This window comes from Nelumbo nucifera, chromosome 1 (assembly GCF_055504915.1).
Source record: "Nelumbo nucifera cultivar China Antique chromosome 1, China Antique-T2T, whole genome shotgun sequence".
Classification (NCBI taxonomy): domain Eukaryota; kingdom Viridiplantae; phylum Streptophyta; class Magnoliopsida; order Proteales; family Nelumbonaceae; genus Nelumbo; species Nelumbo nucifera.
This window is the reverse complement of record NC_142649.1, coordinates 68,355,274-68,366,331: the sequence shown is the minus strand read 5'-3', so window position 1 is coordinate 68,366,331 and position 11,058 is coordinate 68,355,274. Positions and strand designations below refer to the sequence as shown.

Genomic DNA, 11,058 nt, shown 5'->3' with positions numbered 1-11,058 from the left:
TAGGTTTTTATTCTCTAACAGTTCCCATCAACAAATTTTGACAAGCTTCACATACATAGAAAGTCTAAATGCGTGTTGACTTCACGTCAATCAATACCTGATGAAACATAATGATATACATCAATATGCTTTTTCGCTTGATAGGTTATGAACGTATATTGGGTTACAGTAGAAGGTGGACGGGTGTCGATATTCAATTCAACCCTATGCAAGTAATGTTGTCAAATTTGTGTAGTTCTGAGTCTTCTGACGGTTTTGGTGCTTTTTATTGCTTCTGCTTGCGGTCTTTTCAGAATTGAGACAATACACTTAGCCATTTGGAACAAGTTATCAGACAGTGGTGTTTGAAATCTTATTATATATTAAAGCTCTTAATGGAGAGTGATGTTTCGTTAGATGGAATTGGTGATGGTTGGTAGATAAGATTTTGACTTATATGGGATTGCCAGAAGATTTGTTAAGAGATGTGGGAATAGGGCTGCAACCTGGGCTGGGTTAACCCGAACCCAACCCAAAAAAGTCGGGTTGGGTTGGGTTAGCGATTGGGTTAAGGTTAGGGTTAACCCGATGACCCTACCGTTGCTATGCACATACGGATACTTCTTCTTAACTCTTAATCACCGACCCTAATGACAAACTGTTAATATTTCTGATTTCATAATTTCAGATCTTCAACAGGAGATAAACTATAATTCATAACAGACTTTATCATTTGAAAATTTCCTTCTTTCACCTTGTACTAAAAGAAACAATAAAGTCATCAAACTGGTAAATATCAATAAAAAATTATGGTTAATATATGGTCATAAAAGTTTAAAAGTTGAGTTTGGTTTTCTAATCAAAGGTAAAGAATTTGAGAGATTTTATAAAATTTTAAAAGGATGGGAGAAAGATTTAGATTGGGCTTGAGTTGAGGGAATTTAGGTTGGGTTAGGGTTAGGATTGATGAATAGATGGATTTAAAAGTCAGGTTTGGTTAAAGGTTCATAACCTGGATTGGACTAGGGTTGATCTCAAGCCGACCTAACTGGCTTTTAACAATTAACATTAGTAAAATTTTCTAAAGGAAAGATAGCATAGTTTAACAATCAACAATTTAACATTCCTCATAGAGGTTTCAATGGGTTGGGTCTACCCGATAGAAATAAATTGACGGAACAGAGCATGTCAATTCTGTTTTTTGTGGTTTGTGTCCCAATTAATAATTGGGTCAGGATCAGTTCTTGTTCTTCCAAACTGATAATAAAGGTTCTTTTTTGGGAACAGAAACTGATGATAAAATTAATAATATCTAAAGGTTTCTGGTTTTCTGTTATGTTATATGTCTAATAATTTTGGTTTAAAACATTTGACTTATCAATATATAAACGGCTTAGTATTCATTGTCATTTTAATTAAATTAAGGTTATATTATAAAACGTGAAATTCCAAAATATTATTACAAATTTACAAGAAGTAATTATAGATCTCAAACATAATCGGGTATTTTTACCAAAAAAAAAGGGGTATAATCCCAATTAATGATTGATTTGGTTGTGAGTCCAGTTTATATAACCGATTAATAATCAGACCCAACCACTCTCAGCTCTAGTTCCCCGAGGAGAGCTGATGATGATGTATCATTCTTGCACTGTTGTATTTTTATCTTTTACTTTTTTTTTTTATAAATTGATTTGTTTATAAGAATTCGGTTTGGATCTCCTACCCACAAGAAACCTACCCACTCCTATTCATGCCTGGGGGTGAATATTCGATTTATATGGTTAAAAACCAGATCGAATAAATCAAAAATTTTAAAATTGAATTAAAAAAATAAAAAATGAACTGAAATCGAAATAATCGAAATTTTCGATTTGGTTTTCAATTAAAACTGAATTTTAATAATGTATATAGTATATTATATATTATAACATATAACATATATTATGACAATAAATTTCTTTATATTATATATTAATATACAACTAATATAATATATTATACATTATACGTTACATATTATATATTATATACCAAAGTTTGGTTAATTTGATTTATTTGGTTAATCGAATGTCTAATTTTAAAAACTGAAACCAAATTAATTGAACCAAACTAACCAAAATTTGAAAAACTGAATTGGAAAAACCAAAACCAAAATTTTCGGTTTGATTTTTGGTTTTAACTGAATTATGCTCATCCCTACCCACACCTCACTACAATTGTACATTGAGTGTTGGGATTAAAATCCCTTGTTATCAGTGTGCAAATTAGCAATATAACTGGCAAAGGAGAAATAATAAGTAATAATATCCAATGAGAAAAAAATAATAAAAAATCACAAGAGAAATAGTACACTAGGAATTTTAACATAAAATACCTCTCCAATGTGAAGAGGAAAAACCACGGGGTACTAACCCAAGGAACTTCTACTATCAACAAAATAATGGAAATTACAACTTTTCTAGTTTCAAATAGAGGATAACAACTTCAAGGGATAACGACATCTCTGGGATACACAAGAACACTGATCAAAGAAAGATGTATTTTAATTAACAAAGTTTGAGAAAAACCTCATCAAACAAAGTTTTCAAATCCTCTCCAACACTATTGTTGAAGAGCCAAGAAAATCCACCAAAAGCCTTGATTGAATAAGTGTGAAACAACAACTAAAACAGTTCATTGAAGTGCTATTGTTCACGTAGTAAGAAGCTTGAATCTTTTTTTCTTCTGTTGTAAAAGGGGAATTACCTTTTTCCATTCTCTTTTTCTCATTTTCTTTTCAAAAGAGGATACCAAAGTAAGTGTCTAAGATGACAAGAGACTCTTAGACAAAAGTGGCGCTTGTGAAAAAAGCCAAAAGATAGTGGAAAGTGGGTCCCACCATCCACTAATAATGGAAGTAAGACAAGACAATTTGTTTCATTGTAACTATGATAGAATCTTAATTTTATTTTGTCTTTCTTTTAAGCTTTCTCAAGATATGTGTTGGACAAGAGACCCCAACACATGAGTGGGTCACACCTCCACAAGAATGGAGAAACCCAACATTAAGAACATTTATTGTATTTGTGTGTTACCATTGATGGGGAATTGTTCCCAATATAAAACTATAGTGTCATGTGGGTAGGAGATCTAATTTGGATTGGTTTGTGGGAATAGAGAATCATAATCCAAATGACCTATTCCAATTCCAAACATTTGGTTGACAGAATGGCCATTCCGTCCCCTCCCTTGGGAATGAGATCCCATTCCAGTTGATTCTGATTTTCATTTGAGCCAAATAGGTTATAGGAGTGGATCATTTTGATTCTGATTTCCGTTTGAAAGAAACATGTTATAGGAATGGACCATTAAATGAATTTATTTTTCAAAAAAAAAAATGTTAACTAAAAATTTTAGGGATTTGGGTTCCCACGGAGAACCCGTCCCTATCAAGGATTGGGGATGGAGGACAACTTTTATCCCCAATAGGAATCAGGGTTGGAGACGGGGGTTTATTCTAAAATCAGGGTTGGGGATGGATCCTCGCCCCAAACCCACCCCATTGCCATTCCTGAACACGACACAAGAAAAATAGTTTTAGAGATGAAAATAAAGATAAGAGCCTCAAAGGAGAATGAACTCACCTCACCTCACGTATCTGTAACAGTGTTTTCTCATGTCGGCCAATCAGATCATCCCATGCCAAAGTGTCATGGGGCTAGTTGTTGGGGGGCCGTGCGGCACTTGAATGCATCAAGTAAGCCTAAGCAACAAAACAACAACACAAGAAAAGGCAACAAGAAGGCACATGAATTAGCCAAAAGGCTATTTATATGACATTAATTGATGGTAAGCACGAGCACACAAGTTTGTGTCGAGGGGGCCTCGTGCTTAACCTTTACACGGTATTGGCACACTCAACTATCTACCTCCCTTCAAAGAGTAAGTTAAGATTTTGGGGGAATGACAAAAGGAAACATCAAAATGCTGAAAAATCATACTACATAATTACAATATTGCCATCGGCATCTCCCTTACAAAATACATAGATAGCCCCACCCAAGACACACTTATGACACGTTGAAGGTGTGCTACAAGCATGGTGGATGACACTTGTGAGAGCGATGAAGAGTTCACTTGTGGCAGCCTTCCCCACTCAATTCAATCGTCGTCCTTGAAAATTGGCATCTACTTGTTGCATGAATCTGTTGTTGGCGATGGAGGATTCTTCAACTGTTCCACAAACTTCATCTCTTCCAAGGCTTGGGCTTAAGATTGAATGGTAGGCTTGAAGGTGTTCACTAATTAAGGGAATCCTGTGGCTATGTTGTTGGTTAAGTCTCTTCCTAGCTACTTCAAGGTAGGACAAAGGACAATCCAGCTTGGTTGAAGAGAAAGTTGGGGCCAGGTTTAGGTCAAAATGAGTTTTTGGATTGTTGGGGCATTGGTTCCCATGATGATTTATCCCCCAAGGATGGCTCCTTACAAGGTTCCTATGAGGGTTGGCATGAGGAATGTTGCGGCAAGGGTACCTATATGGATAGAGTGGCACTCGCTCTCCCCAATAGTGATTGTGATGGAAATTGTTGTGGCTAGGAATGGCCTTGGGTCTTCTTGGCATCTCCTGTGTTGGTTGCTTGCTATGTTGGTGCTGATGCTGATGCTGTTGTTGGGGCTAGCACGACTTCTGTGGAGACTGCTTCTTTATGGTGACTTCATGACCTGTTCTTGCATTGGTGTTGTGTGCTGGAGAGGGGACCTTCTTCATTGTTGTTGGCATGGCGTTGGCTCTACAGGTGGTTGTTTCTTAGTACAGTTGCAAGGCTGAAAGTTGCTTCCCATGTATCTCGAGTGTTGTTGTCATTGGGATCATGCAAGGGGAATTCTAGACCAAGATGAATAGTCGAGGTGTGGCATGAGGGGTGCTTCTACCTGTGTTAGAAACTCCACTCCAAGGACAACTTGAAAATCATCCAAGGGAACCATAGATAAATTGATTTTGCCTTTCCATGGTTCCACTTATAGTTCAACTCCACGGGCCATGCCTTCTACTACCTTGGCCCCCGAATTAGCCGCCTTGACCCACCTTGTTTGTTTGGTGGTGGCCAAATCGAATCGCTTTACCTCCGCAAGGGAGATGAAGTTGTGAGTGGTCCCGATATTCACCAAGGCTTGGGTCGGCCTTCTGCTGAGGGTGATGTCTACATATTTCAGCCCCTTGTAGGCTTTGTTGGGCCACTTGGATGTGGTCTCTTTCTTTACAATGGCATTTATAAGTTGGAGGGCACCTACTGTTGGTGCCTGTGTGGATTTCTCCTCATCACTCTCTTCATCATCACTAAGTTTGACGATGAGGACATTGATTTTCTTTCACATGGGATAGTCGCTAGTCTAGTGCATTTCATTGCAAATGAAACAAGGTGCGGAAGGAGTTGCAGGTCTCCTAGTGTACTGATGGCCTTGATAGCTTTGGGCTCCCTGTGGCTTCTTTCCTTGTTGGTAATTGTTAGGCTTCTTGGGGTGCACTTGTTTCTCCTGTGGGGTGGTTGACTATTGGTCTCCCCCACTCAGACTCATGGTATGTGGGTTGAATGGCTTTCGGTCTCCTTCATCAGGTGTCCTTAGATCAACAAGTTGTTCAACTATGGCCATGATTGTGGCGAGGTCCTTTACCCCACATCTTTGAAGCTTGAGCTCAGCCCATGGCTTGAGACTATCCATGAAATTGAATAAGATGTTTGTCGACACAAATTTCGTGTACTTGATTAACACAAAATATGGAGACAAATTACAAAAATAAATTTTGTAATAAAGGAAAATACAAGAGAATGAACTCTCTTTGATTTCTGTATGTGAACAATCTCTGATTAATGGTCGAATTCGATGAAGACGAGGGTCGTTGGCGTGTTTCTCGTACTTCTTGAAGTGTTGATACAGATTTCCTTAATTTTGGTACTTTTGGAGATTTAATGTAGATTTCTTCACACCGAGTTTCATGCTTGATCGGCTATGAAGGATGCTTCTCTAAGAAGGGCCCTTTTATGGTGGTTTGATCTTCTTGGAGAGCTTGAATCAAAGTGTCTTGTAGAGAAAGAAGAAGCTTTTCCCTTCTTTCTTCTCTCTTGATCTTTTAGTTGCTAGAGTTTGTAGGAGCTTGTGGTTGCTTGAAATCTCTAGTGTTGGTGTCTGAGAGCTTCTTGCAATGTGCTTGTGAAAAAGATGAGCTATTTCTTCTTAGGCAAGGCTATTTATAGCTAACGATTAAGGTTGCCACCTCACCCCACTTTGTTAAGCAATCCCATGTGAGTGGGGTGTTGGGTTAGGGTTAATTCCCATACATGCACCATTATATAGGAGTTTGTGGTCTTGCCAATAGGACCACCCTATTATAATAGGGCATGGGCCATATTGGACTTAGTACACTTGGATCCTTGGGCCATTAAGTCATATTTATGTAGATTTGGGCCTTGGGCCCATGGAGGCCCATATTAACTTGAGAGGGCTACCATGTATATTAAGCCTATTTATTTGGCTTAAATACTCACATGTCTACAAGGTCCTTGTTAGACATGTCATGCTTGAATTCAGGGGTAGAATTGTCACTTGATCTCATGCTTGAATTCAACCCAGGTGTTAATGGTGTGCATGCCACACTCAATGTCTTACCAACACCTATGCCACCACAGCATCGCAATATCAATTAAATACATAGCGATCGTACGTACCTGAGTTTTGTCATCATTAATGCTAGTGGCAGAAAAACATTGGTCTAATTGCCACAAGAAATTGTCAAGTTCCCAAGCATCCCGTGCACCCGAATAGGGTGTTGGTTGACAAATCTTGATGTTCATGGGAGCTGGGGTAGATGATGTGCTAGTAGAGTTAGCCACCGCCCTTTTTAGGAGCGTCATCTCGTCCTGTTGTGCTTGAAACCAATCTATCATGCCTTGTAGGCTACTTTGGGAAGGCCCAACTTCCAAATGTTGTAAGTGGCCATGGATCTCTTTGAAGGTGCCATTGAATCGTCCTTCAAGCTCCACCATTGCATTCTCAATGGTCTCCAGGTTGAGGTGGAGTTTGTCGACCCGGTCTCGGGTCTCACCTACCATTGCTTCACAACGTAGGATAGTCATGTCTATGCTTGCTAGTTGATCGACTGATTTGTCACGCTTGCTAGCTTTAGTTGTGCGGCCCTTTAGGGCTTGTGTTTTGGAGGGTTCATCAAGTGATGCATCATTGGTGTCGTGGGCTTGGGACAACCCATGTGAGATCTCATCAGTGATGTCACGATTGCTTTTCATTGTGCGTGCAAAATGAGAGTCAATTGACAGGGTCCAATGTGTGGAGTTCCTGCTCTAATACCATTTGTCATGGGGCTAGTAGTTGGGGCCTTGTATGACACCCAAATGCGTCGAGTAAGCTTAAGCGACACAACAACACAAGAAAAGGCAACAAAATGACATGCGAATTAGTAAAGGCTATTTGTATTGCATCAATTGATGGTAAGCACAAGCACATAAGTTTGTGTCGACTCGTGCTTAAGCTTTACACAGTATTGATACACTTAACTACCTATCTTCCCTCAAAGAGTAAATTAAGCTTTTGCAAAAGTGATAAAAGGAAACATCAAAATGATGAAAAATCATACTATATAATTACAATATTGCCATTGACATTCCCTTGCAAAATACATAAATAACCCCATGCAAAACACACTCACGACGGAGTCTCAATCTCCTCCCCATGAGAATTGTGACCACATTTGCCTGCGTAACCTCGCAACCACATATGAAGAATATCTATTCTCCTACATATAATGCTTGCGGAGATATTCTCAATTCAGGGGATAGTGTATTGTGAGTACACGTGGGCAGGAGATCCCGCGTCCTCATGACGCGTTGAAAGCGTACTACAGGCATGATGGATGGTACTTGTGGGCGTGGCAAAGAATTCACTTGTGACAAAAGGGTAGTCGACTGGGACCTTAATCCGACGTGGGATCATATAATCGGTCATTGGTAGCACGCACTCACTCAGAGTGTTGGACAGCACTTCATATTTTTAAGTTCCAGCATGTGCCGGGCAAAGGCCCCACAAGTCAAACACGAGTTTGGTTGTACATTTCTCCATTTTCACCCAATACCCCTACTAAATCCCAAATTTTACACAATCTCTTAACCACAATAATCGTAATTCCATTAGCCAATGAGGGAAACCCAGTAAAAAAAAAAAAATTGTAAAATTCTAAGCTTTTTGACGGTTAAGCTCAAGTCCCAACCTATTTGAGTCCCCAATCTGTTAATCTTCCTAACAGATTCTGCGAAAACAATTCCTCATCCCTTCAAATACAGGTCAGTATGTGTACATTGTCCAATAAACAAAACCTTTCTGCAGCTAGCTATGGTCTCTCGTTCTAAGCTTTCTCTCACTCTCTTTTTCATTCTCTCTTCCGCATTACTGACCTCTGGTGCTTCAGATGCCGGAAGTCCGTCGGAATGTGGGCCGGGATCCATGGGTATTTGCTACAACAAGTCCGAGGCTCTAAGGCTGAAGATCATAGCCATTGCTGCTATACTGATCACTAGCATGATAGGTGTGTGTTTTCCTCTCTTCTCACGCTCCGTACCTCTTCTTCAACCCAACAGAGATCTATTTGTATTGGTTAAAGCATTTGCATCGGGAGTGATTCTCGCAACTGGGTACATGCACGTAATGCCCGACTCATTCGATTGTTTGAGATCGTTGTGTTTGCCTGAGAATCCCTGGAGGAAATTCCCGTTCACTACTTTTGTGGCTATGTTATCTGCTACAATAACTCTAATGGTAGATTCATTTGCATCGAGCTATTACAAGAAATGTTGTTTGGACGAGAACGTTGCAGGAATTGTTGAACCCGTGAATGGTGCTGTTGATTCAGAGAATGCTTTGCATTGCCATGTGAGAAATAACAAGAGAGATGAAGAAGCCACCATGCAATTATTAAGAAATCGCATAATTGCTGAGGTCCATTTCCTTCTTACTTTTCGATTTATTTGTTTTCATTTTGTGATTTTGTGACAGACAAAACAAAAAAAAAAATAGATTAAACAGTAATGTTAATTAGAATGACTGAACAGACTATCAAATCCCCTCCATCAAAAGAAAGTCATCCAAACCATGGTTCTCAAAACCGGATCGGACCGGACGATTGAACCGGAAAAACTGGATATTTGCAGAAAAACGTTGATTTGGTTAGCAAACCGCTGACCCAGGTGATTGAACTGTTTAATGGTTTTGGTCGCTCTTTTTTTGTCAGAACAGGCTGATCGTTCAGTTTGAATGGTCGAACCGTTCAACCCAAGAACCGGACCCCTGACTGGTTCATTATCCGGGTCAGTTTTAAAAACCTTGATCCAAACTGTGATGTGCCCCTCTCTCTCTCTCTCCAAAAGAATAATATATATGTCCCACTTACAAGCTCAACACATTTGGCTAATCATCTCTCTTTTACACAATTCAAAGTTCAAACCACCAAGGTAAAATGTTAAATAGCAGAAAGGAAAAAGATTTGATCATTGTTTAATCTTTAATTTTAGGGCTTGTTTTTTATTTGGATTTTCATTGATTAAGATGCCTATGTGTTTTTTTTTTTTTTAGATTTATATAAAATTCATGAAAATTTTAATAATAACTTTTAGGAAAATTTTAATAAGATATTCATCTCCGAGGTGGATAAATAACTTTCATGTTGCCAATACTCATATAGAACAAAAATACCCTTTTTAATAATAACGTTTTTATAACTAAAATAATCATTATCTTATTTATCTAAAAAATAAAAGAACATGAACAAAGTTAAAGTAGGAGCTTTTCATATGTAATTTTAAAAGTAACCACGACATACTATGTACAGGTTCTGGAAATGGGCATTATAGTCCACTCAATAGTGATTGGGCTCTCGTTGGGCGCCTCTCAAAATCCATGCACAATCAAACCACTCGTGGCAGCTCTTTGCTTCCATCAAATGTTTGAAGGAATGGGGCTTGGTGGATGTATATTGCAGGCTGAATACGGGAACAAGATTAAAGCAATCATGGTGTTCTTCTTCTCAGCTACAACTCCATTTGGAATTGCACTTGGGATTGCTTTATCACATGTCTACAGTGACACCAGCCCAACGGCTCTCATCGTGGTGGGACTATTGAACGCATCATCGGCTGGCCTATTGAATTACATGGCATTGGTGGATCTCTTAGCCCATGATTTTATGGGGCCCAAGCTGCAAAGTAGCGTCAAGCTTCAATTATGGGCTTACTTGGCTGTTTTGTTAGGTGCTGGTGGAATGTCACTAATGGCAAAATGGGCCTGATAAAGATAGTTCCACGTCAAGGAGAAGATTTTAGACAGTGTTAATTTTTTTGTTTTAGTAAAACCCCAAATGTGCTATATAAGCTGGGGAGTATCATTTCTTCAAGAATTAAAAAAAGGGAAATTCCAGATTAGTATCCTGTACTTTGGACTGAACAAAAAAGAATATACAAAAGAGTGATGTGTTGTTTCTCACTCTGAATGGGACTGGCTGCTATCGAACTCAGCCATGTCTTATTTCAACTAATCTGCATTGGCTGCAAGAGTCCTGTTACTCTATGCTCCATGTAGACTTATTTGTTAGAGAATAAGCCACCATCTCCCTCTCTTTCCATTGTTCTGACAATATTGTAATTGATAGAAAAAAAAGACCCAGTCACATCTTATGACAGATTTTGTAAACCAAGCGTGTTCTTCATGCACATAAGACTATGTTATTGTACTAGGTTGAAATTGAGTGATAAAGAGATTAACAACCACTCTCTGGATAGATTAAAATGTGTTTGTTTTGATAATAACAATCGGGGAGCTCTGAATATTTGAATATATTGTATCATTGTTGTCGTCATTGTTGTGATGAAACTGAGTGATAGATGGTAGTTCAGACATTGGTCTGCTTACGTGGACAGTCAAACTACAAGGAAACACTATCAGAGGACCCAAGGTGCTTTATCCGGTGTGGGCACTTCGATGCTTAACTTAGCAAAGAGTGTGGTAGCGAGCTTGAATGCTTGTGAATATGGGAGCTAG

General features: G+C 38.8%; 1 protein-coding gene across 1 annotated transcript; it reads left to right on the top strand.

Moving 5' to 3' along the window:
- Positions 1-8,293: 8,293 nt before the first annotated feature.
- LOC104594100 (fe(2+) transport protein 1-like) lies at positions 8,294-10,760 on the top strand. Its single transcript, XM_010254242.2, has 2 exons — positions 8,294-8,964; positions 9,854-10,760. Exons 1-2 carry the CDS (start codon positions 8,362-8,364, stop codon positions 10,307-10,309), a joined length of 1,059 nt encoding a protein of 352 aa, XP_010252544.1. The 5' UTR covers positions 8,294-8,361; the 3' UTR covers positions 10,310-10,760.
- Positions 10,761-11,058: the final 298 nt, after the last annotated feature.

Coding starts and splice junctions, on each gene's coding strand:
- LOC104594100 (XM_010254242.2), top strand. CDS start 8,362: ATGGTCTCTCGTTCTAAGCTTTCTCTCACTCTCTTTTTCATTCTCTCT. Junction 8,965..9,853: donor GAAATCGCATAATTGCTGAG/GTCCATTTCCTT, acceptor TACTATGTACAG/GTTCTGGAAATGGGCATTAT.